Source organism: Strongyloides ratti, assembly GCF_001040885.1.
Source record: "Strongyloides ratti genome assembly S_ratti_ED321, chromosome : 2".
NCBI classification, from domain to species: domain Eukaryota; kingdom Metazoa; phylum Nematoda; class Chromadorea; order Rhabditida; family Strongyloididae; genus Strongyloides; species Strongyloides ratti.
The window spans coordinates 12,403,799-12,429,685 of record NC_037308.1 but is presented as its reverse complement, the minus strand read 5'-3'; the positions used below and the strand labels follow the sequence as shown (position 1 = coordinate 12,429,685).

Here is a 25,887-nt window from a genome sequence, read left to right as displayed (position 1 = left end):
AATAAATAATATAATATCTTTTCTAAAAGTTTATATTTATATTTATATATATTTATATAATTATTTAGTAAACTTTGAAATTATAAGGATTTAAAATAAAAAGTAATGCCTTTATATAATAAATAAAAAGGGACAGGATAAGATTGAAATTGCAATTGCTATCCTCTTCCATTAACTTTTATTTTTTTTTTTTTTTTTGTTACACTGGCATTAATATAAAAACAGGAAAATATAAATAAATGTCAAAAAGGGGTATATATAAAAATTGTCTCTATAAAAATTTATTTATCTCCAAATATTTTATATTATTAATATAAATAAAGTGAATAGTAATAATATAAAATAGTGATTTTGAAATTTTATAAGATTTGCCTTTATAATAAATGTATAAATTTAAGATATTATCATATATGTTTTGATATATATATATATAGTATAAAATTTCTGTATATCTATTATATATCTGTGTCGCAGGCAACCGGCAATATAAAATAAAAATGTATTATTAAGAATATTTAAATTAAATTAACATATTTTATCCATAATATATTGATACAACATTTTTAAACACCTAGAAGGGTTAAATTTTTCAAGGAGGTTCTATAATAATGTCAAAGGTATTATATTATAATATTTTTATTTTATTAATATTAATAAAATTAAAAATTTTGATCCTTATTAAGATTAAGAATACTTGTATTTTATAGATTAATTGATTTTAATTATCAATATAATAGAAAGTTTCTCTTTTAACTTTTTTTTTTATTGTAGATTATTTTAAAAATTAATTTATTCACAAAATCAAAAATTTTAATTGGAAACAGGAAAAATTACAAAAACAATTTTTTATTCATTTATTATGAACCTGTTTTATTTACCTAACTTTTTAAGAAAATTTTAATATAATAAAAGTTTTCTAGATTTGTAGCACAATTAATATTTGTAACATATTAAAAAGTGATTTTTAATTAATAATAATTGTCTTTTAATTAATTTTTTTTAAAATGTTATTTTATTACGGATGTACTAATACTTGATAAAGTTATAATTAATATATTACTAAGAATAAAATTAATGATAATACATAAATTTTATAATGGTGACCCAGACAACATAGTGATGATTGTTAAAGAGTAATAGATAGTTGAAAATAAAAAGTTATCCTTTTTGTCAGTGTGTAAAACACAGGCATTATCATTATTAGTGATAGTATCTGTACCTAAGCACTGTATATCAAAAACCATTCGTGTTCAATGCGTAGAAAGTTTCAAATTATTGAAAGTTTCTTTGAAGGGCATGAAACAACTTATCTATTTTTATTTATTTATAAATGATATATATTAAATATATAAAAATTTTACTTTATAAATCATATCAAAATCAAAATATTAAATAATCCATTGTTATATTGAAAATTTTACAACTTTGAAATCGGGTCAGTTATTGGATTAGCCTGTATTTGAAATATTATATTATAATCCATTTTTTTATATGTAAATAAAATAATTAAGAAATAAAAAATAAAAAATTTAAATATAAGTATTTAAAAACTAACTGTTCAAAATAATAATTAATAATTTAAATAAATAATTTATAAAAAAAAATGAAAAAATTAGAAATTAATTTAAAAGTTTTATTTCAAAATAAGGATAGGTTTCTTCTTTTTTACTTAACCTTGACCAGAAGGATTTTAAATAAAACTCATCATCTATATATCTTTATGATCCATATACCTCTCTTTTTTCATTTAGTAATTTGAAATAATATTAACTATATTATCAACCTATGATTTTGTAAAATTTATTGAGGGAGTGAATATAAATGTATAATTTTATATAGTGATTATCCTTTTAAAATAAGTTGAAAGAAAATATAAATATAACTTATTTTTATTTGTATTCATTTTTAAAACTTATTTTATTATAAATCTTTATATAAAAAAAAATATAATAAATATGAAAAAATATATATTTTTTTATATTGCCATTGACATTTTATTATTGGTAATTCATCATGTATTTTCTTGTACACCTGCTTCTTCTATAACTAGCTACAGTAATGATCAACAATCTTCTACAGTTTATGATAATACTTTTCAAAATGGAGTAGCTTCAGCATCAGTTAATAATAAAATAGATTCATCAAATTATCAAGCACCACCTTATCATGGAGTATTGTCAAGTGGTAGTAAAAGTAGAAGTGAAACAAAAAAATTAAAAAAATGTATTCGAGAAGATATTGGTAAATATACAGCTACTGAATTAAAAAGTTTAGCTACATTTTATCCTTATAATAATGATTCAAAAAATATTTTACCTATAACTATGAATGGTTTAAGTGATTGTAATTTTGATACTTTAACAGAAAAATGTTCATGGTATTCTAGTGGAAAAAATAAGTTTCGAATTGGTGGTTATGAAAGTCTTTTTGATTTGAATAAATTTGATTGTACTTCTAATAGAGATTTTAATGTTGGTAAGTTTTTAAAAAATTTTTTTTTAAGAAACAACTTGATTTTTTTTTAAATTTATAGATAATTACTTTTTAATAGGAACTATTTTTAATGAAGAAAAAAAGAAAAATGGTGAAAGATTCATTAACCTAGATTTAGATGTTCCATGTCAATATGGAAAAGCAACATTATCTTTTAAGTATGTTTTTTTTTTATTAAAAGTTATTATATAATAATAAATTATTATAGTTATTGGTGTAATACAGAAACAACTCAGCTGGATGTATGTGTTATATTAAAAGAAAATGGAATGGAAATTTGTGAGGCAACAACAATAGATGAAAATCCATTGACATTTGAAATTCCAGAAAATTTGAAACCTTTTACTATTAGATTACATATAAATGATATTGATGAGGATAAAATTATTTTTATTGATGACATTAAGTATCAAGGACAATTATGTGAAAATATTGAAGATATTAAAAATTTAAGTAATGAAACATTAGTTAAATTGAATGAAAATGAATTAGAAGATAATCTTAATCCTGATAAATTAAAAAGTATTTTAAATAATAATAAATTGTCAAGGAATTCAAATCAGGAAACTTCATTTGTAATGGGAGATTACAATGATTTGATGGATGAATCTATTGATGAGTCATTGACAATGAAAACAACCTCATTACAAAAAGAAAAAGAAAATCTTTGTCAATTGTTAATATGTAATTTTAATGACAATAGTACATGTAATTACAATTCATTTAGTGATCTGGCAACGTTAGTTTTAATCCTTCTTAAAATAATTAATCTTTTACAATTTTAGTGAACCATGGAAAGTATCTTTAATTGGAATTGGTAATCCATTAACAGGGATTCATAAAAAAAATCCTAATGATGATAAAAATAAGAGTTATTTATTAATTGCTGGTAATGAAAATGAGGAAAATGATGGTAATGATGTTTATATATTAGAATCTCCTTATTTTAAATCTAATGAAAATTTTTTCTTAGTTTTTGATATTTATCAACGTTCTGTGGGTGTTAACTTTTTAGTATGTTTAGATACTTTTGAAAATTGTCCATACAAAAATCCACCTATTGATAAGAATATGTACTGGTTTACAAATGAAAAAGTTTTAGTTGAAAAACATGTTCAAAAAATATATTTTGTAGTTGATTTAATAAAAGCACATCAATATTTTGGACTGGATAATATAAGGCTTCAAACAACAAATAATGGTCAATTTGAAAATTATTGTAAAAACAATAATTAAAAAGAAAAAAAAGAAGGATAATTAAGATTACCATATGTCATAATAAAATATGTTATTAGATTTTTATAATATTTATAAGAAATAAATTATTTATTTAACATTTTAATATAAATTTTAATCCCATCAAGTCAATTCAGTAGTAATACACTTAAAGATTCTTGACAATATCTTTACTTTTATTGAATAACTTGCCTTTATAAGGTAATACTTTTTACTTAAAATTTTAAAACTTTCATCTTTTTTTTCTACCCTCAATTTAAAAATATATTTTATTTCTTTTCTTAAACATTTAAATATAAAATATTATAATGATAAACAGGTATATAAATATAATATATGTAATCAACACTCATTTTATTATTACTTTTCTATCTATTTTTGAACAAGTTATTTTTAAAATAAAATATATATATAAGATATTAAAATTTTCAGATTATTAATATTTAATCAATATACATTTTTTTTCTTTTAAATATATCATTTATTTTTTTTTTCTATAATTATTTATTTATTTAATCAAAAAATATTTTTTTCTTTAAATTAGTACTAACAAATTAAAAAACACATATATTTTCTTAAAAATTTATTGAACCTTCAAAAAGTTGATTTAACCTTTGGATACAATAATGAATCTAGAAGTCTTTAATATAAAAAAAATTATATTATATATTTATTAGCATTTAAGCGTTATAACAAGACTTCAAGGTCTCTTAATTAACATCTGATAAGAAAAAGATCACGTCACAAAATATCTGGTTTAAATCAAATAAACTTTTTTCCTATATATCTATTAATATTAGCATGACATTTTATTAAGCTTCCTCATGAATGAGTCATCATGATGACTTATTTTATCTTTATTTTCAGATTATTAAAATATTTTGATAATTTTGGTAGAACTATTTTGACAAAAATATAATATTATATGAGAAAACAGAATTTTTACTTTTACTATAACTATGATTAAAGAAATTATTTTTTTTATTTTAACAGTTGATTTTATCAATTCACAATATCCATATTTGGTAAGATTTTAATTTATAATTTATAATTATTTTAAGGAAAATATTCATTTTTATAATGAACCTATAAGAAATCTAGGATTTCAAAATCAATTTATTAATCCAAATTATATTCCATTAACAGAACTTCAAAAATATCAGCTTATTCAAATGGAAAAAGCTGAAAATGATAAATTGACAACAAAACCACCATCAGTTTTTACCAAAAGTAATAATGTTGAATCATTTATGGAGCGTTTAGCTGACAAATTACCAGAAATAACAGAAAAAGTTATTAAAATTATTCCTAGAAATTTTGATAAAGACAGTTTTATGGATATGAAACCATTAATAAATGAAAAAAAAATTTTAAGAAAGGCACATGGAACTCAGATAACTAGATCTGATAATCAACCTGCCGAGATGGTTGAAATTAATGATTCTGATGATACAATAATCAAACCAAATGAAGAAATAGAAAGAACAGAAGACACAAGAGGATCCCGTTACCCTAGACCATCGCCTCCTGATGGAACATTTTCTTTTATTGATTCTTTACCATCACCAGATACAATTTTTGGTTTTTCAAATTTATTTAACAATAATAAAATATCAAAATCTATTGAAAATAAAAATGAAAATGAAAAAGAAATTGACTTAATTAATATTAAAGGAATTCCAATAGAAAAAGATGAGGATGAAGAAGTTATAAGCTATGAAAAACCAGATGAAAAAATTACTTCCTACAGAACAACTAAATTCTCCCCACAACCACCACCACCACCACCACCAACAACAACAACAACAGCAGGTATTGTAACAGGAGAATTTGCTAAAAATATATTATCTAAATTTTTAAAGCCTGAATCTGAATCAAAAACAAAATATGAAATTACTGGTGAAAAGAAAAAAGATACAGAACCAACACCAGAAAATTTAATATCAGCATTATTAAATGGAAAATTAGATAAAATAGATTGGATTTCAGCATTTTTAGGTGGCTCTGAAGATCAAACATCAAATCCAATAACACAACTTTTTAAAGGTGGATTATTTGGAAGTGCAACAAACTTTGACAGTCCAATGGGAAAAAGTGGAAAAATTGAAAACAGGGAGTTTCATTAAAAAAATTACATAATTAAATAAACGCATAAAACGAGAATAATTAATTTAAAAAAAAATAACTTAGTACATGTACAATTTTTTTGACAAATAAATAGTGACCTAATAATTATATAATTAATTTTATCAAAAGTATATTGTAGGGATAATATACATATAGAAAGAGTATAATAAATGTTGAATACATAATTTTATTTATTTAATGATGAATAACAAAAGTTTGTTAAAAATTAGTTTTTTAATTTTAATATTTATTATACAAATGATAAATGGAATACCTATAAATGAAAACGAAACATTGATTAATTTTAAAGATATATTTCCACTTTTTGGAAAGTATATGGTAAGTTTTTATTACATGATAGTTTAAAAATTATTTTTTTAATAGGAAAATTTAAGTTACTTATATAAAGACTATCAAAAAAGTTTATCATTCAAGATTGTTGAAAATAATGAATCTCTTACAAATTAATGAATAATGAATATACAAATATAATTAAAAAAGTTTAATTAAAATAATAAAAAAAGATACAAGTGATAATAAAATTATTGTTATTTTTTCATTTGACACCATTAACTTTACTACTATCAACCTTTCGTTTTTTTTGTTTAATCTTCTCAACATTTTCTTCAAGTTTGGAACATATTGTACGTTTATTAAAACGGGTTAATTCTCTTTTGCTAAATTTATATAATATATCAAAATCTGAAAATGATGATGTTTCTTTTAATAAGGAAATTATATTATCATATAAAGTTTCATCAACATCTATAACTCTTACATATTCTTCTACTTTTTGTTTTAATTGCACCATCTCATTTTCCTGAAGTTGACGTTTTCTAATAGAATTATTTAATGACAATCCTGATGATTGTTTTCCTTTCTCATCATTTCCTATTGATTTTAATAATATTGATGTTGATAGTTTCTTTTTCTTTATTTCTATTGCTTCTGCTGCCGGATTATAGATAGATTTCATAGTACAACGTTTACTATTATTCAATGGTTTTGCTGATAAAAGATTTAATGGTGAGATTTTTGTGTTAGACCCGTATTTTGGTGATGTTGAGTTAACTGTTTCTAAATCGCCTGTTGAAGATGTAGATTGTACCTTTAATGTTTGGGACCTGTCTTTTACCACCATTTTATTTGATGGTGTGTCATATGGAGGCATTGGTGGTGGTTTAAAGTCATCTGGCGTTAGAGGTTTTAAGTAATCATCATCGGTTGATACCATTTTTAATTGTTTATAATCTTCTACTGTTTTCATAAATGCTGGTTTAGGCATTTTCATCATTGATTCAAAACTATTTACAAGTCCTTTCTTTATATCATCTTTTATTAATGTTCTATGTCTATTAGAATTTTCTTCATTGTTACTATTTTTAAGAATACTGTTAAATTTATCAATTTCAACTATTGGACTTGAAGATCTTGAACTAAAAGCACTATCTGTACTTGAAAGAGATTCTGTATCACTGAAATCTGTACTAGCATCACTTATATATCCATCATTTCTTATAATACCAAAATTACCATTTTTCTGTTTTCTATAAAATGACAAAACACGTTCCAAATCAAGAGGACCTTTACGTTTTTTATTTATATCTTGTCTTGTTAATCTTTTTCCATTTAAATTGCTTCCATTCATACCATTTTCTATATCATCTTTTTCTTCTGGAACTTCATCAATATCAATAACAGCCTTTTTATCTGATTTAAATGGATTACCAAATTCATGAATCTTATTAGTTTTTCCATTAATTTCTTCAAATGGATCTCGCATATTAATTTTATGACCAAGTTGAATTCTTTTATTTGAATATGAATCATAATCACCCATACCTTGTATCCTTTGACTTTGCCATTCTTCAATATTACATAAATTAGGCACTTCACCTGGAACTCCACCACAAAATGGTGTTACACTTTTTTCTTCGCAAATTAATTCATAATTAGTCATAACTTTTAATGTTTGATCAAGTAGTGTACTATTATTATTCATTTCTATGGCACTTCTTCTTAAAGCATATGCATTTTTATAACAATGACTATTTTTAAATGGAGAGTATGAAGGATTTGAAGAAAAATCAAATCTAAGTTTTTTTAAATCTTTAACAGCATTCATAGCATCAATCATTTTACCTATAGAAGTTGACATGGCATTTTTTTCATCTAACAATGATGGGATTATTGAATGTTTACTATAAGATATTGGATATGGAATTGGTTGTTGACTTTGAATTTGATTTAATCCTAGACTCATTAATACACATGCTTGATAAGAATCATTTACACTTTTATTCACATCTTCCATTTCTTTTCTTCCACTTTCTTTTATTTTATGTAAAATATTAACTACTCTTGGAGGATAACTAGACATTGTAGTAAATCCATTACCATCTTCTAATGAACGTAATGTTAATTTCATGGCTTTCATTTGTTTTTTTAATATATTATGATAATACATTGGTGTCTCTCGAAGATATCTTTCAAATTTTGTATTTAAATCCCCATCTAATCTATATCCTTTCACTTTCCATTCTTTCATTAATGAATCTAATGCAAAAAAATTATATGGACCAAGATAAAGATGAATAGCTGAAAGGTTAAAATTTGGTTTAAGGAAACCAATAGGTTCACCTGTTCCTCGTCTTGGACCACTATTTTCAACATAAACAGGCCAACTAATTGATGAAGGATTACTATTTCCCATACTATTTTTACTATTTTCAACAACAGTCTTCAACATTATATTTGATAATAAACAAGGCTCTAATTCATATTTGTCAAAAGGAAAGTCAAAACTATCAGTAAAATTAAATGAATTATCTGATCTAGTAACTAATGTTGGATTAACAGGTCTAGTAGGAAATTTATCCTTCACATCACCAGGCCAAAAATTTTCCGGAATTAACCAACCACCAAATACTTTTAAATTTCTATGTTCTCTTATTAATACAGGCTGTGTTTTTAGAGATTTTGTAATATTTTTTTTATCAATTTCATTACTAAAAGAAAAACCCGCTAGGTCAAATTTTACAAATGCACCAACGCATCCAGCACGATGGAAAATGTGTTCAGTTATTGTATTAAGCATTCCTACATGTGTTATAACAAATGACCTTCCACCAACAGATTGGCAAAAAGGTTCATAATAAGGATCACATTCAATATTTGATATTTGATAATATTGTTTTTTTGTTGGTGCAATCCCAGATATTCTAAATACTAAAGTAAAAAATTTTTGATCCCATCTAAAGGGTTGATCATAAAATTCTTGCAGTGAATCAGCTGTTTGGTTAATTGTTAATCCTTCTCCTCTAATGACTGATAAGCCATCAGTTACATGAATTATTACAGTATCATGTAATAATTGTGGAGATCTACCATACCCAAAACGATCACAACCGTTTAATTTTCTAGTCAAATGAATGTAATTAAAGATTTGCTCTGCTGCTCCAGGAAAATTTGCTCTCCCACATGGTTTTATTAGGCGGAGTTGGTCAAAGAACAGTAAACCGGAATCTTTAAGGATAACCTGTAACAATCATTTTTTAAAATATTATTTACATAGTAATGTAAACAACAAACCTTCTGATGTCTAACTGCCTCTTCAGAAGTGTAGAGAAGAAACTTGTCAACTTTTGAGAACACCTGATCTTTTAATCTAGCCTTAAATAATAAAAAAAAAAAGTAAAATTTATTGAATTTAAGTAAAAAATTTCTACCTTCACAAAACTATCAATCCATACTTTAGCTTCATCTAATAATGTTGTACCTTTCCACGTTCTGGCCGCCATAGATGCTGAATTATCAACTAAGAAGACAAAACAGACCATTGTAAGATATGATTAAAAATACATAAATATTAACAATAAATATTAGAAAGATTTAATTTAATTTTTTTTCCTATTATTAAGTTGAACTAAACTAATCTAAAAATAAAAAAATTTTTTGCATTAGGATTATTAAAAAGTTAATATTTTTAAGTCCATATTCACATATACTTCCAAATGATTCGCGTTAAGAAATAGAGGTAAAAATATCAAAACAATTAAAAACTTTTAAGAAAAAGGGATTCAATTATTAAAAGAATATTTACAAAAATAGAACAAAATATTATATTTTTATAAAAAAAAAATGTTAATTATTTTTATGTTGTGTACCTGCTTTAGTCATTGTTATATCTTACCCCTCCGTTCATAACATAACATATGTATACCATATATCTTCCCTCGACACAATGTTTGACTTCTTTTAAAACAATAGAAAAATTTTTAAAAATTAAATAACCCTAACTGTTTTAATTTTTTTTTTTCCATACTTTTGGTTTCTTAAATAATTTATAACCGTTATTTTAATAGCTAGTATAATAATAATTAGTAGATATTTCATGCTCAATTTGAAGGACAACTTTTTTAAATTTTAAGACAAATAAAAGTATAACATTATTATAAATATATAAAATTTCCTCTTGTCCTCTAAAAACTATTATATGAATCATAAAAAAAAATACTTCTTTTCATTTTATCATATAAATGAATCTCAAAAAACAAATTTATATATCTTACACATATATAAGAAAAGAAAAAATTCAAAAGAAATTTTTACCAATTATGGTAATAAATATTTCTTTCTAAGATTCAAAAATACCATGATAGTAAAAGTGATATGTATTTTTTTAATTTTAATCCTATAAAAAATGTTAACCATTTTTTAATTTTCAAATAATAATATCACATTGATCAGCTTTATATAAATTAACTTAATATAAAATGTGCATATCAATGTATCTCCCTTTTTGTATTAGTATAACTTCTGGTAAAATCTCATTATAAAACTTAATATATTTTTCATAATTGAAAAATTTAAATATTTATAACTAACTCCAATTTTGAAAAATCTTCATAATATTGGTAGATATATCATAAATATACATATATATAATATATGTTGTAATTTTTGACATAAAAGAAAATCTCCATCACCAATAACAGCTTTTCTCATTTTCCGTTGAAAAATTATTTTATCAAGTTTTTGAACAGTTATACGATAAGTACAACTATATATACAATTATTTTCTTCTTATAGATATAATCTTTCTCGATGATGATGAAAACGTTATATACATATCAGTAAAAAGAGAGATGTTGAGTAGGTTTATTGGTATATATGTGTAAGATAGAAACAGACATCTGCACAAATGTGAGTAGAATTAGAAGTGACCCAAATATAAATAAATTAAAATAGAAGAATGATTCATTTGTAAAAAAATAAAAGTTTTTAATAATACATCTGCTTAACTACTACTAAGAAATAAATTTTCATAAAGTATAATATTAATTTTAACTTTAAATATGATAAATTTTATAAGAAAATTCTAGGTAAAATAAGCTAAGGAAAAAAAAAGACCCTGTGCTACTTTGTGTTTCCGTGATAATTGTTATAAATACTGGAAAAAAAAAACTACTATATTTATTGTGTCAATATGAAAAATATCTAAATGCCTAAAATATAAAATTGATGTGCTAATAATTTTTTTTGGGAACTAAATTATTTCTCCACATAAATAGAGGTAAAGATGGATTTTAAATCACTAGTCATATGGATATTTTATGTCCTGATGATGTTTTGGTAGTTGTCTTATCCTTCTGACAATAAAAAAAAACACCCATCTTTCCTTATTAGTGCGTGTTTCTCATATACATGTTATTGGCATTATTCATAGACTATATAGATATACTATAATAATATATCTATACTGACATATCAGAAACACGTGGTAGTCTTCAAAATTGCCTTGTTCAATTCTTAGTATTGACCCAAAACAGTTGAACATAAAAAAAAAATCCCACCCAACTAAATTTTTACACCTAAATCAACGATATTGTCAATGGTATACATATATTATATACACACAATAATTATGCATACGTTCTGCATCAAGACATATGCTGTGGTGATAGAAAACTTACAACCTATCGACAACAACTACTTATGCACACAATTTTGATATGACTGAAGGAGAATAGAGGGAATTGGGTTTATATATTGTCTATGGAAGGCGTAACAAACATATACAGGATTTCCATTTAAAACTATCACTTGGTAAAACATGTCTTTTAAACAAAAGTATAAGCAGCAGTATTTAGAATAACATCATAAAAGTTTTATTCTTACGACGAATATTTTTGGATATTTTGTTGTTATTTTTATAATTTATTAAAATATACTAATTAAAATCTATTAATTAATCATGAATTCATTGGTAAATTATGCTTCAGATAGTGAAGATGACTCACCAACATCTTTTAGTGGAAATAAAAAAGAAGATGATATGGAAAGTTGTGATATTCAAGAACCAAAACCACCTAAAGGACATAATGATCAAGAAGAACCAGAAGAAGTAACACCAGATGGAATGACAGAACAATCACCAACAGAAGTTGGAGGTGATAATTTAAAATATATTTCAAATGAGGATAGAGAAAAAAGTCCATGTTATTTAAATATTCCATTACCTGGAGAATCTGTTGAAAATGCTATAACATTAGATAATGAATATGATTTTATTCAATTACCTCCATCACCAAATAATTGTGATCCAGAATTAGAAGAACTTTTTATAAAGTGTCATCAAATGAAAAAAGAGGGATATGATTTTACAGAAAAAATAACAGGAATAAGAAGTTTTAAAAATCCTTCAAGTTATACAGGTATGATTGAAATGACTGGAATAGATGAAGTTGGGACAAATTTTCCTCCAGAAGTATATAATCCTCATTCATTTTTAGAAGTAGATTATTATAACAAAATAGCTGAAGTTCAAAATAGGATGTTGGAGAAAATTAAAAGAGATTCTAGTCGTAGAAATTGATCTAAAAAATAAATATTTATTTATTTTTTGTACATTTTTTTTTTGTTTTTTAACGAGTGTTCATACTTATTTATATTTTTTTTTAATAATCTTACACTTATTAATTAATAGTAAATTGGAAATATAAAATGGTTTCAAGTAATTTGATTGCTAAAGCATTAAAACCTAGAGTTTTTTCTAGTGTGAAAGAATTAGGTCAAGAATTAATAAAAACTGCCATGTTTCATAAAAAAGGACAATTTTTTGTAATTAACAAACCTTATGCTGTATCTTGCTTAGGATATAAGCAAGATCATAACGGAATATTTAAGGATTCTCGAAAATCGGTGAAAAAGACTGAACCTGAAGATGATTTTATTCTGGAAGATAAATCTTGTAATGATTTGACAATTGAAAAGACATTGCCTTTTCTTAATCGCGCTTTAGATGAGAAAAATATTCATTTTTGTTTAGGATTAAAAAAATATGTTTCTGGACCTGTAGTTTTACCATGTTCTAGTGAAGAATTTCAAAGAATCAAAAAATCTATACAATTTAGTTCAACACTCTCTACACATGGATACATGAGATATCGTGCCCTAACATTATGTTTAGGTAGACCTGTTGATGATTTTGGAACTATATCTGGTAGTATATCTTTTATTAAAGTTGGTAATCATCTTGAATATATTTTTGAGGAAAAAAAAGTTAGTAGACAGGTTATACATAAAAAAAATGTAATTAATTGCACATTAAACTATAAAGTAATTGCTTGGAATGGAGAAATTTCGTTAATTGATATGTCATTTGTTAAATTTAATCGACATGGTCCTCGAATTATGCTTACTCATCTCGGTGCTCCATTTCTTGGTGATTTTATATATTGGAAAAGATTTAGAAATATTCAAGGAAAGATGACAGAGATTGACTTGAAAAGTCAAGAAAAATTTAAACAAAATTATTATTATCCAGAAAAGTTATTAGAAACTTTAAATATATCAAGAACAGATTATAAAGACATACCTTTATATTTTCATGTGTATGAAAGTGTTTTTCCAAGATATTTAAATACAAAATTACCTACAAGCGCAGACTTGGTTGTTATGGCACCACCTCCAGGTATATTTCATTAAAATTTATTTATAATAAATATTTTTTTTATTTATAGAACATTTTGAAGCAATGATTCGTATTCTTGGTTTCAAAAATGAAGCTATACTAGCTATGGAAAATACTAAAGGTGATTATGATGAAAGTGATTCTGATGTGATATCTAAACTTTAAAATATAATTTTTTAAGAATTTTGTATCATTCTTTGTTTTAATATTTGTTTTTTTTGTACAAATAAATTGATTAAATAAGCTTCTTATCTATATAGGTTTTATATGGCGCTAAAATATTACTGAATTAATGAATATATTAGTATTCTACTTCTTGTTAAATAGTTCATATCTACAATTAAACCTTTTTGTTGAATCATATTTTTAGTTATTTGTTTTTTAAAAATATTTTGGCGTTATTTATTTAATTAAAAGTAAATAATTAAAAAATTTCAACATAATTATCATCATTACTATTATATTTATATATAAATTATATACAGATTAAAGATTATAATTTTCTAAACCACGTGAGTATTATCCATATTGAATAGAAGTATTTTTCCAAATTGTCATGTATTATTTCTATGCATCAAAACGCATTTAATTATATAGGCTGTTGTTACTAATATAAATAACAAAAATTAACGTTTAATCTCCCGTCAATTGATACCTTTCTTTATTTTTTACTTAAAAAAAATTTTTAACTGTGACGCTTGTTTTTTTTTATTAATTAAAATCGATATTTATATTTGTTTATTATATTTGTATCATAAATTTATTCAAAAATTTGTAAATATATATATATTTCTTAATAAGTTAGGTTTATTAAAAATATTCATATCAATTTGTATTGCTTTATAAATGCTCTTTGAATTATTTATATATATATATTTAAAAGATATAATAAAAATAATATTCTTTTTTTCTTTTGTATATATATATAAGTTCATTATTACATTTATAACGTCATTTTAAAATACCATCAACTATTCTCTTGTTCTATATACTTTTACCATTGGTAAAATAATTTTAAAATTTATTTTATTTTAGTTTTAAAATGGCTTATTCATACAATGGACAACAGCCACCTTACCCAAATACTGGTTTCAACCCACAGGGACAAAATCCCTACCAACAAATGAATCAACCACCACAAGCTGGCTGGAACCAAAATGGTATGTTTTGATAAATAACTAAAGAATCTCATCGATACAATATTATTTTTTTCGTCATAAGAGTTACAAAAAGAATTTTATAAATACGTTGCTTTATTTTATTTTATTTTATTTTTTAATATTATATTTTTTACTTTTTTTTTTTATAGCTTTTTACACTCAACCTCCACCAAGAATGAATACCACAGCTTATGCTACAGAAACAGGACAAGGAGATAAACGCTTCGACTTCACTGAAGCTTCCATTCGTGCAGCTTTTGTTAGAAAAGTCTTTATGATGGTATCAATAATGTTATTAGTTGTTGCTGTCATGACAGCTGTTCCATTTATGGATCATAGTGTAAAAAGTTATGTTAGAAGTTCTCCAGCATTGTATTTTTGTTCTTATGGAATTTTCTTAGTTGTATACATTGCTTTAATGTGTTGTGAATCCGTTAGAAGAAGTTTTCCAGCTAATCTTATTTGTACAGCTGTCTTAACTCTTTCTATTGGATACATGACAATGATGTTATGTTCAATGTATGATATTGTTCCTGTTCTTCTTACATTAATAATTACAACAGTTTGTTGTTCAGGTATCATTGTTTTTTCTATGCAAACAAAACATGATTTAACATCAAAGATGGGATACCTTTTCATTGCTTCACTTGCTCTTATGGTATTTGGTTTTGTAGCTATAATTGCTTCAGCTATATTTCATGTTAAATTCATCTATACTATATATGCTGGACTTGCAGCACTTCTCTTTATGTTTTATCTTGCTGTTGACATTCAAATGTTAATGGGAGGAAAAAAATATGAATTGTCTCCTGAAGATCATATCTTCGCTGCTATTCAAATATTCCTTGATATTGTATACATTTTCTGGATGTTACTTTCTATCATTGGTGGTTCAAGCAGGTAGGAGGGAATTTAGTTTTATATATAAAATTTTTTTTTTAATTGTAGAGATTAATTTCTATAATTAATGAGAGTGTCTGGTTCATAAAACTAAATTTTTTTTTACGACCTACAAGATATCTGAAAATTTTATACAAAATCTACAATAAAATATGAGAATCAAATCAAAGTCTCTAATATATATATTGTACTTTTTTTTTTTTAAACATTAAAATATAATGATATTATTTATAAAAATAATAATGACCTTTTATACACTAAATCTTATTATTATTATTATATATTGGACTTTGTTTTAATTATCTTTATTTATAACTTTTTTGTTTTTTTTTGATTCTCTTTTGTAACAAAATTCTTGTATTATATAAATTAAACTTGATATTCATTAAATTGTCCTAGAAATTTTTATTATATTTATGTATTTAAAAGAAATATAGAAAATGGAAAGAAATAGTTGTGCATTATGAGATATTTCAAAATATTTATACTTTTTCTATCTACAAAGCATTTTTCTTTAGGTGAAGATACATCCAAGTATAATTATCGTTATCTATATACATATCCAGAGGAAGGAAAAGAAAAAAGTGGAAGTTTCCATATGTCTTTAACATCAGATGGGAATAAAAATGAATGGAAGACTGTTATAAATGATGACGGAAATATTAATATTCTGGAAAAAATTCCAACATTAAAAAATATTCTTCAAAAGTATGATAATAAAAATGAAGATAATTTAATTCATAAGAGTAGTATAAGAAAAAAAAATCCAACAAATTATAGAAGAGCTCCTATAATATATGAATGGACAAGTCCTTCAAAATCTAATGAAGATATATTTAATAATTTTTTCACACAAGATAATAGTCATGAAGTTAATACTCCATTTAAATTATCAGAAAAGGAAAATGAGATAAAATTTGACACAACTACAATAAACTATCCATTTAATCAAAAATCATTAAAATTTTTTCAATCACCCCAATATTTCAATTCACATTATAATCATAAAATGGATTTTTCAATACCATGGTTTGGAGCACGTTTTTTTGAGAAACACCAACCAATTCCTAGTTCTGTATCATTACCTGATTTTGTTAGGCAACATACAATAAATACTTATGGAAATGGAAGACATCTTTTTGATGAAATGCAAGTAAAACTTAATAATCTTTTTAAAGATTTTAACTTTTAATTTTATGGAAGAAAAAAAAATTATAAATGGTATCCATTAATTTTGACAAGATGAACTAAGATTAATTTTTTTTTTTTAAAATTAACAAATGTTTTAACTTTTAAAGATATTTTATAATTCTTTGTTATTTAACAAACAACATTTATTTATTTAAATTTTCTGTTTTAAATAAAACTAACTTTGTAAAAAATTTTTTTATAATTGTTTTTACAAGTATTAAATAAATAAATAATCCTCAATAAGTTCAAGCATCAATAATCTAGGAAATAATTAAAAACCATCAATTAAACATTATTTTTTTTATGAATTATAAGTGCCATATTCTATTTTACTGTATTTATTATAAAACTTTTCATTATTTTTTGAAAGTTTTTTAAACTTTTTGAACTAGTATTTCATATTATTTGATATTTATTAATACAAGTTATATTTGAATACTTTTTTGAATATTTGATATGAATATATTTCAATAGTATTGAATATGCATTTACTGAATTTTTTTTTTTTAAAAATACACGTATTTTTGCAGAATACCATTATACAACTCTTGGAAAATACATATTTGCCTCTCTAAATAATGTATATATATGTATTAGAGAAAAAAATTAGTCTAGTGAAAAATTCAATATTTCTTTAATACTTGGAAGTTAAAATAATATTTTATGATATTTTAGACTACAAGATCTTATATACTCATATTTGATTCAAACTTTTTTTTTCTATTGAATTTTTTATTAATATAAATAATCATAATAAATTATATATATTAACTATTGTATTTTTTCCTTATATTTTTATGGATATATAATAAATCATTATTAATCAAAATTATATCATTTAACAAATAAATAGTAATTTTTAGTAAATTATTTATCATAATAACCACAACATGTTTATTATTGAATCTTTTTTTTTTGTAGAGAAAAAAGTGTGCATATATTAGTTATATATAAAATAATTTTTTTTTTATTTTTATTCAGCATTTTAATGGAATAAAATACTTCTATTTTACCTAACTATATAAATATTTTATGTAAAAAGTTTGAAACAGTTTTATTGATTTTAAATTTGAAGTATTCTTAAACATTATTATAATTAAAATAGTTTGAAAAATTTTTTAAAATAAAAAAGATATTAAAAAAAAGTTAAAAATTAAAATTTATTATTTTGATAATTTTATCATTATATGAAATAATAATTTTATGATTTGATAAATATAAATTGATTATTGAATACCTATTTTACATATTTCATGTAGAGAATGTATAAATAAATAATGCCTCAAAAAATAATTTAAATACTTTTAAATATATTACTTTATTTACTAATAATTTATATATTTTTTTTGTTATCTTATTTTATATTCACTTTCTATATATTTTTTTTACTAAATTAATGCCTACGTGAGATTGGCACAATTTATTTTAAACATATAATTTCTAGTAAATTAAATATATTTTTTTTTCTAAAAATATTAATCATTATTTTTAAAGATATACAACATTTATTTAACATCAAACATTTTAAAATCATAAATTAATTTTTTTTTATCAATGTCAATATAAAGTTTTATTTATAAGTTCAATGACAATAATATTTATGGTTAATTAAGTTTGTAGAAAATATTTCTTAAAACAATTTTAATTCTTTGACATTGAATGAAACAATATTGTTTGGTGGTAAAAAGTTTATTGATATGTTCATCTAACAATTTTACGAATGTTAATTTATTTTAACATTAAAATTAAATAATTTTTTGACATGTTAATTTTTATAATAAGATTAATAAATTTTTGAGCATAAGTATAATCAACAAAAGAATTGAAATAATTTGTGAGTTTGCAAAAAGTTTATCTGATAATTGTAAAAATTTGATAAAAAAAAATGTAAAGTAAAAAATTTTTTATAACTTTTATGAGCTTAAAAATAATGACAGTTATATAAAGAGATTAAAAAATTTTGTTGAAAAAGTATCAAATGATTTTTATTATTTCACAATATTCATTTTATACATTTAGTAAGAAATAATAACTACTATATAGACTTTTGTTTAAAAGTAAATGTACATATTGAGGTAAAATATTAGCTTCAATTTTAATGTTAAAGTTACAATGAATGTATCTATCTTACATTTTTTTTATATGTAATATTCTATATCTAAAAATTGACAGTTAATAAATAAAAATAGGAATGATAGATTTGTATATCATATATAAAACTTATCTGAATATTTCAATTTTCTAACTATTATTTTATAATCAATAAAAAAAACTTTAATTTTATTTTATGATTTTCTAACTAAATATAATGAAATTAAAATTTTTTTTTTCTAGATTTAATCTTCAATCAAATTTTCAATCTTTGGTAATTTATATTTAGATTAATTATATTTAATTTGTTTAGAAATATATTATAAAAAAATATATATTTAAAGTCATTTAATTTTATATTATATTTTTGTCCGAAAATTAGATTATTTTAATTGTCAAAATTAGTATTTAAAACTTTTATTTAATCATTAAATTATATTTAATTTTTATCATAGACTAATTTTTGATAACAAAAGATTATATGAATTTCTCTTTCCTGATTATCATGATATATATTTATCGATGTTTGTAAAACTTCTCTGTGGAAGCTCGTCTAAGCATAATATGTTATAATATAATGGGGTTATTTAAAATCGCGTTTTGTCATAAAAATCAATTTGTTATTTTTTTATTTGCAAAAAAAAAAATTAAATAAATATTAAAAGTAATTTCACTTCTAGCAATTATAATATTACGATGTCTCTTTTTAATGATGTCTCAGTAGCCCCTCCAATTGAAGTATTTTTTATGAATAAAAAATGCCAAGATGATACTGATCCAAACAAAGTTAATTTAACAATTGGAGGTTTGATATTTATTTTTTTTTAATATATAATTATAATTATTTTATAGCTTATCGTACTGAAGAAGGTAAACCTTTGGTATTACCAGTTGTTCGTGAAGCAGAAAAAAGAATTACAGCTGATGAATCATTAAATCATGAGTATCTTCCAGTTCTTGGACATGAAGGATTTTCTAATGCTGCTGCTGAACTTGTTCTTGGATCAGATTCTATAGCAATTAAGGAAGGACGCTATTTTGGAGTTCAATGTCTCTCTGGAACTGGTTCTCTTCGTATTGGAGCAGAAACACTTCATGATTTGATTGGCCTTGATACTGTTTATGTCTCTAATCCAACATGGGGAAATCATAATGCTGTTTTTAAAAAAGCTAACTTTAAAAATATTCATAAATATCATTACTGGGATTCTGAGAACAGAAAGGTTGACATTGATAACATGTTAAAAGATTTAGAAAATGCTCCAAAAAATTCAGTTATTGTTTTACATGGATGCGCTCATAATCCAACAGGAATGGATCCAACACACGATCAATGGGTTAAGATTGCAGAAGTTGTCAAGAGAAAAAATCTTTTCCCATTCTTTGATATTGCCTACCAAGGCTTTGCTTCCGGTGACCCAGATGCTGATGCTTGGGCTATAAGATATTTTGTTGATCAAGGTCTCGAGATGGTAATTTCTCAATCATTTGCTAAAAACTTTGGTTTGTACAATGAAAGAATTGGTAATTTGACAGTTGTTGTCACTGATCCTAAAGTTATCACTGGCATGAAATCACAAATTTCACTTATCATTCGTGCAAATTGGTCAAATCCACCAGCTCATGGTGCTAGAATTGTTCATATGGTTCTAACAAATCCAGATTTAAAATCTAAATGGTTTGAATCAATCAAAGAGATGTCTGGTCGTATTAAAGAAATGCGTTCCGCTCTTCGCACACATTTAGAAGCACTAGAAACTCCTGGAAAATGGGATCACATTACCCAACAAATAGGAATGTTCTCTTATACTGGATTGAATTCAGCACAAGTCAAACATCTTGTTGAAAAACACCACGTTTTTCTTTTAAGCGATGGAAGAATAAATATTTGTGGATTGAATACTAAGAATGTAGAATATGTTGCTAAAGCTATAAATGAGACTGTTAGAAATATTTCAAACAAATTATAATTCTTTTACTTTTAAAATTTACTTTAAGATTAGATTTATTATGATTAAAAGTACCTTGTAAAAAAATTTTTTAACTATAAGATTTTTTATTTCTAAAGCATACAGTTAATGTACATTGAAAAATGTTCGGATTGTTATGTAATAAAATTATTAAAAAACAAATTATTAAAGTAAATACAAACTTATATAATTATTGTAAATATATCTAATAATTCTTTAAAGTTTGTTTTTTAAATATTATAAATAATATTAAAAAAAATAATAGACAGGATAACGTTAATTCTTTTTAATTCTAAATCAACAGTAATATTTTGTACAAAAAATTTCCAGTTTCCTTAGTAGTAATATATTCATTACAATCAATGTTACTCTTTTTATAATACAATAATATACAATTAATCAAAATATAATGTTAACTAAATATTAATCAGGAGAAATTTCTCCAAGGAAAATTTGTTTATCACTTCCAGCTGAAAGAATTATTGGTTCAAATGGATGGAAATCTACTGCATTTACAGATCCTTGATGTCCTGGAAGTCTATAAACAACTCTATTACTTTGAACATTCCAAATATAATGAAATCCATCTGATGATCCAAGGGATATCCTTCGACCATCTGGACTCCAAGCACATTTAAGAAGATTTTTTTCAAAATTATGTTGATGCCCTACATAAAAAGAAACTGCTCGATTATCTTTACAATATGGTTTAACATCCCAAATTGTTCCACAAATATCCATACCATTAGACAAAAGATAATTTCCATCAGGACTTAGCATAATATCTGTAATTGTGTCATTATGACCATGAAGAGAGTATAACACTTTTTCTTTACGAAGATCCCAACAATGAATATCATTATCAATTCCTGCACAAAAAACTTGTTCTGCTGAATCATTAAAAGCAACAGCAGTAAATTGAAATTTTCCATGATTGAGAAAATCTTTACAAGGAAGTTTTTGTCTAAAATCATGAATCAGCATCCTTCCATCATCACCACCAGAAGCTATCAATTGATTTCCACGCCTTGAAAGTGATACAGAATTTACTATATCTGTATGTGAAACAAAGTTTCTATAACATTTCCCAGTATCCATATCCCATACACGAACAGTTTTATCAGCCGATGCACTTGCTAAACAAGATGTATCTGTAGAAAATTTTATATCCATAACAGAATGTTTATGACCTCTAAATGTAGATATATTTTTGCATTCTCCATAGACATCCCAAAGAACTGAATATTTATACATATAAAAAATATATTATTTATAAAACTTACGAATTGCTCTATCAAAACCAGCTGTAGCTAAGCGGTCACCTGTAGGAGCAAAACGAGCAGTAAATATTTCAGCTTCATGTCCAAGAAGAAGCATATTTGGTGCCATAAGATTACTAGTTCTTTTTACTTCATGTTCACCATTTTTAGCAGGAATAATAGACACTTCTTGACATGGTCGTTTGTTAAATAATTGGATCTCACTAGAATCTTCCAGAGGTCGTTTTAATGTACGTGGAATCATAGAAACTTGAGCCATTCTACAACTGTAGTGATTAAAACACTTTTTTAAACAAAGTTACTTTATACCAACTGAGTACATAAATCGTTTTAAGAGAACACACATAATTTTTTATACAACATATAAGTTTTTATAAGTAATATGTATTTTTAGTAATTTTATAATACTTTTATCATTATTTATAAAAACATAAGAAATTAATTTTAAAGATTTGAAACATTCTTTAAAAAAAAACAAAATATTACAATTTTAAGTGCTATATTAACAGTGAAATATTATGAAAAAAAGGAGGAGTTGATAATAAAAAGTATTAAAGATTAAAGAATGGCACTTTCTGAACAAGAACAATGTTGTTTTAAAATTAATTAATTAAGTATATATTATTGTTTTGTTATCTATTATTGCAAATAAAAATAAATTTCATAATTACAAATTATATTTACTATTAGAAATGGGAAGATATTCTTATGACTTATAATCAAATAGTTACACATAGATGGTTTTGAAACGTACAAGAAATTATTTCTTTAAATTTAATACCTAAAAATAAGTAGAAAATACATTAAAAAATAAACAAAAAAAACTCAAAATGATAAAAAAGTGTTAACTTTTTTATTTATAATGTCTAATTTATAAAAAAATAGAAAACTTTTTTTATTAATTAAAATTAAAATTAAATAATAGTTATTTTATTATTATAATTGACAGATAAACCATTGTTTTAATAATTCAAATAAAAAGTTCTTTTTTTTATTCAAACATATTTTATTTAGACAAGACAATTTATCATTATGTATAATAATTTTCTATCAATGATTTGAATTAAATTTCTATTTTCTTCTACAATTTTTTTTCCAAAATCTTTACTTTTTTTTACTTTCTTCATTATTCAATTCTTGTTTTTCTATAAGGGATGCTATTCTTGTATATTTTTTAAAAACTGTGAAAAAAGTTACATACTAAATGGTTTAAAACAAATTTCTTTAAAAATTCTGAATCATCCCTTAGAGTTTGTTGAAAAATTAAAATAATTTGTCAAATTGGTCAAAATCAACTATTATTTCTTGACATGAAGTGCACCATAAAAAACTATAGAAGGTATATTATGTACATAAATATATTTTTACCAAAATACAAACTTACCTCATTTTATTAAAACAAAATTAGTATCCTTCAAACAATAAAGACTGTTTTTGGCACATTTCATTAAAAAAAAATTTAAGATATTTTACTACAAAGAAAAAATTTTATGTGAGGAATTAATATGCTTGACAATGCTTTTGAAATTTAATAAAATATCAAATATGCAATACTACGGTAATATGTTTAATAAATAAAGTATTCATTTTAAGTAAAGACAGTAGAAATGTATGTTTGATACTTATGTATTTTTATATAACGTTGTGGAAAGCATATCAGCTGCAACAATGAAGACTATGATGATGAAAAAACAACAATTAAACATTAAAAAAATTGTATTAAGAACATGTTTTTAAAAATAGAATTTCAAGTCTTTGCTACTTAGCAACTTTATATTATTATGATGAATCCAAGTCTTTTCTTTATTCATATTGGCAGAGAAAGACTTTAAAAAAAGATCCAGAGTATCAACATTAAAAGAATTAATAACTTATGTAATAATATAAATAAGATTTTAATTATTATAATTTATTAATAAAATAATAATATATGTCACATTTTTTAAATAACTATTTTATATTAACTGTATAAATTCTTATTCAAAAGAATCTTCATGGTTAATATTTTTATTAAATTGTCTGTGTGTAATGAAAATGTTAAATACATTAAATATATTGTTTTGGCAATAGATTAGAAATAATAAAAATTAAAAAAAAATAATTTTAATTTTTTTTGCTATGATTGCGTTAACAAATCATTTACTGTAATTGTTGTTGTCGTATCTTCAATTGAAGGTTCCCAATCATCATTTATATCTTCAAATGTTGGATGATTATCTTTTTTAGTAAAATTATTACCTTTTGCAATCTCTTCTTCTTTTTTAGTTCTTTTTGTTTCACTTGGTTGAATAATTTTTGGTTTTGTCAATGGAGATGTTGCGGGTCTAACAACCGTAATTTCACTTGCAACTTTTTTGTTATTGGCTCCAAAAAAATTTCCACTCGTTTGAAATGATGGATTACTCGTATTATCAAAATACTTTTTACAATTTGGTGTACATTGAAAAATAAAATATGATATGATATTAAGAAATGATGCCAAAATAAATATATCAATTAACATTAAAACCATTTTAAAATCATTATTTTTTGATTTTATCAATTATGTATATGTATAAAAAAAAATAGATAATAAGCAAATTTTATGTTGATAATAAAACACAAAAACAAAAATCATTATTGTATGCACGACTGGAAATTAAAATCATGTTTTAAGAGACAAATTTAAATATATGTATGGTAAATTTTCTATCTTCTTAACGTTATCTGTTAAATTTTTTTTTGTGTCTAAAACTTTGAAATAACCTGCACAAAAAATTTTGTTCAACTTAAAATTTTACAAATTTTTTTTTCTGTACAATGCAAAAAAAACTTTTTTTAAAATTGGAGAATGAAATTAGATTCATCTGATAGCCCTTGAAAAATCATGAATTTTAAATATAATCAAGGCTATATCAGAAGCAAATCTTAAAGAGTTGTGATGAGTCAAAGTTGGAGGCGAGATCGGGGAATATTTTTTGAAAAAATCCGACTTCCATGATAAAATTGGAAATAATAAAATTAAAATAACTATTCTAGATCAGATTTTTGCGAGAAGTTGATTGAACTTAGTCTCATCTTTGTATCTCTTCTTAATCTCAAGATATGATGAAAAATGTATTTCAAAAAAATTTCAAGTCTGAAACTTATAACTCAAGTAAATGAGCTCCTAGAAACATGAAATTAGATGCGCTGGACTTCTTAAGCCATTTGAACCATAGTCTACGTTAAAAACATTTTCTAAATTTTAACCGTTCTTGAGATACATCGTTTGGTATTTTTGCGCGGTTTTTTTCATTGTCATCAATTTTTATATCTCACTAACTGTTGGAGATAAAAAAATAGTTTGAACGTAGACCCTAAATGAAAACTGATTAGTAGTTGATTCCAGAAATTCGTTTGCCTATATCTTAATTTTGAAGCAAGATATAGCAAAAGACGGAAATTTTTTCTAAATATTCATTGTTCACGACTTTTTTATATCT

General features: G+C 23.3%; 10 protein-coding genes across 10 annotated transcripts; 7 read left to right on the top strand and 3 right to left on the bottom strand.

Annotated features, from left to right (window-relative positions):
- Window positions 1–1,955: 1,955 nt before the first annotated feature.
- On the top strand, window positions 1,956–3,729 carry SRAE_2000396500 (Hypothetical protein; the record flags this gene model as incomplete). Its single annotated transcript, XM_024642778.1, has 4 exons — window positions 1,956–2,475; window positions 2,534–2,651; window positions 2,702–3,232; window positions 3,279–3,729. 4 exons carry the CDS (start codon window positions 1,956–1,958, stop codon window positions 3,727–3,729), a joined length of 1,620 nt encoding a protein of 539 aa, XP_024508515.1.
- Window positions 3,730–4,688: 959 nt separating this feature from the next.
- Window positions 4,689–5,855, top strand: SRAE_2000396400 (Hypothetical protein; the record flags this gene model as incomplete). Its single annotated transcript, XM_024642777.1, has 2 exons — window positions 4,689–4,754; window positions 4,791–5,855. 2 exons carry the CDS (start codon window positions 4,689–4,691, stop codon window positions 5,853–5,855), a joined length of 1,131 nt encoding a protein of 376 aa, XP_024508514.1.
- Window positions 5,856–6,412: 557 nt separating this feature from the next.
- Window positions 6,413–9,695, bottom strand: SRAE_2000396300 (Integrator 6; the record flags this gene model as incomplete). Its single annotated transcript, XM_024642776.1, has 3 exons — window positions 6,413–9,394; window positions 9,448–9,528; window positions 9,585–9,695. The coding sequence occupies 3 exons, from the start codon at window positions 9,693–9,695 to the stop codon at window positions 6,413–6,415; spliced, it is 3,174 nt and encodes a 1,057-aa protein (XP_024508513.1).
- Window positions 9,696–12,112: 2,417 nt separating this feature from the next.
- SRAE_2000396200 (SAP30-binding protein) lies at window positions 12,113–12,733 on the top strand (the record flags this gene model as incomplete). The annotated part of the gene is made up of 2 exons (XM_024642775.1): window positions 12,113–12,572; window positions 12,651–12,733. 2 exons carry the CDS (start codon window positions 12,113–12,115, stop codon window positions 12,731–12,733), a joined length of 543 nt encoding a protein of 180 aa, XP_024508512.1.
- Window positions 12,734–12,861: 128 nt separating this feature from the next.
- SRAE_2000396100 (Pseudouridine synthase, catalytic domain-containing protein) lies at window positions 12,862–13,996 on the top strand (the record flags this gene model as incomplete). Its single annotated transcript, XM_024642773.1, has 2 exons — window positions 12,862–13,831; window positions 13,881–13,996. The coding sequence occupies 2 exons, from the start codon at window positions 12,862–12,864 to the stop codon at window positions 13,994–13,996; spliced, it is 1,086 nt and encodes a 361-aa protein (XP_024508511.1).
- Window positions 13,997–14,873: 877 nt separating this feature from the next.
- On the top strand, window positions 14,874–15,946 carry SRAE_2000396000 (Bax inhibitor 1-related family-containing protein; the record flags this gene model as incomplete). The annotated part of the gene is made up of 3 exons (XM_024642772.1): window positions 14,874–14,991; window positions 15,141–15,891; window positions 15,940–15,946. The coding sequence occupies 3 exons, from the start codon at window positions 14,874–14,876 to the stop codon at window positions 15,944–15,946; spliced, it is 876 nt and encodes a 291-aa protein (XP_024508510.1).
- Window positions 15,947–16,489: 543 nt separating this feature from the next.
- Window positions 16,490–17,083, top strand: SRAE_2000395900 (Hypothetical protein; the record flags this gene model as incomplete). Its single annotated transcript, XM_024642771.1, has 1 exon — window positions 16,490–17,083. The coding sequence occupies one exon, from the start codon at window positions 16,490–16,492 to the stop codon at window positions 17,081–17,083; it is 594 nt and encodes a 197-aa protein (XP_024508509.1).
- Window positions 17,084–19,869: 2,786 nt separating this feature from the next.
- On the top strand, window positions 19,870–21,143 carry SRAE_2000395800 (Aspartate aminotransferase, cytoplasmic; the record flags this gene model as incomplete). The annotated part of the gene is made up of 2 exons (XM_024642770.1): window positions 19,870–19,978; window positions 20,026–21,143. The coding sequence occupies 2 exons, from the start codon at window positions 19,870–19,872 to the stop codon at window positions 21,141–21,143; spliced, it is 1,227 nt and encodes a 408-aa protein (XP_024508508.1).
- Window positions 21,144–21,566: 423 nt separating this feature from the next.
- On the bottom strand, window positions 21,567–22,682 carry SRAE_2000395700 (U5 small nuclear ribonucleoprotein 40 kDa protein; the record flags this gene model as incomplete). Its single annotated transcript, XM_024642769.1, has 2 exons — window positions 21,567–22,381; window positions 22,427–22,682. The coding sequence occupies 2 exons, from the start codon at window positions 22,680–22,682 to the stop codon at window positions 21,567–21,569; spliced, it is 1,071 nt and encodes a 356-aa protein (XP_024508507.1).
- Window positions 22,683–24,539: 1,857 nt separating this feature from the next.
- On the bottom strand, window positions 24,540–24,935 carry SRAE_2000395600 (Hypothetical protein; the record flags this gene model as incomplete). Its single annotated transcript, XM_024642768.1, has 1 exon — window positions 24,540–24,935. One exon carries the CDS (start codon window positions 24,933–24,935, stop codon window positions 24,540–24,542), a length of 396 nt encoding a protein of 131 aa, XP_024508506.1.
- Window positions 24,936–25,887: the final 952 nt, after the last annotated feature.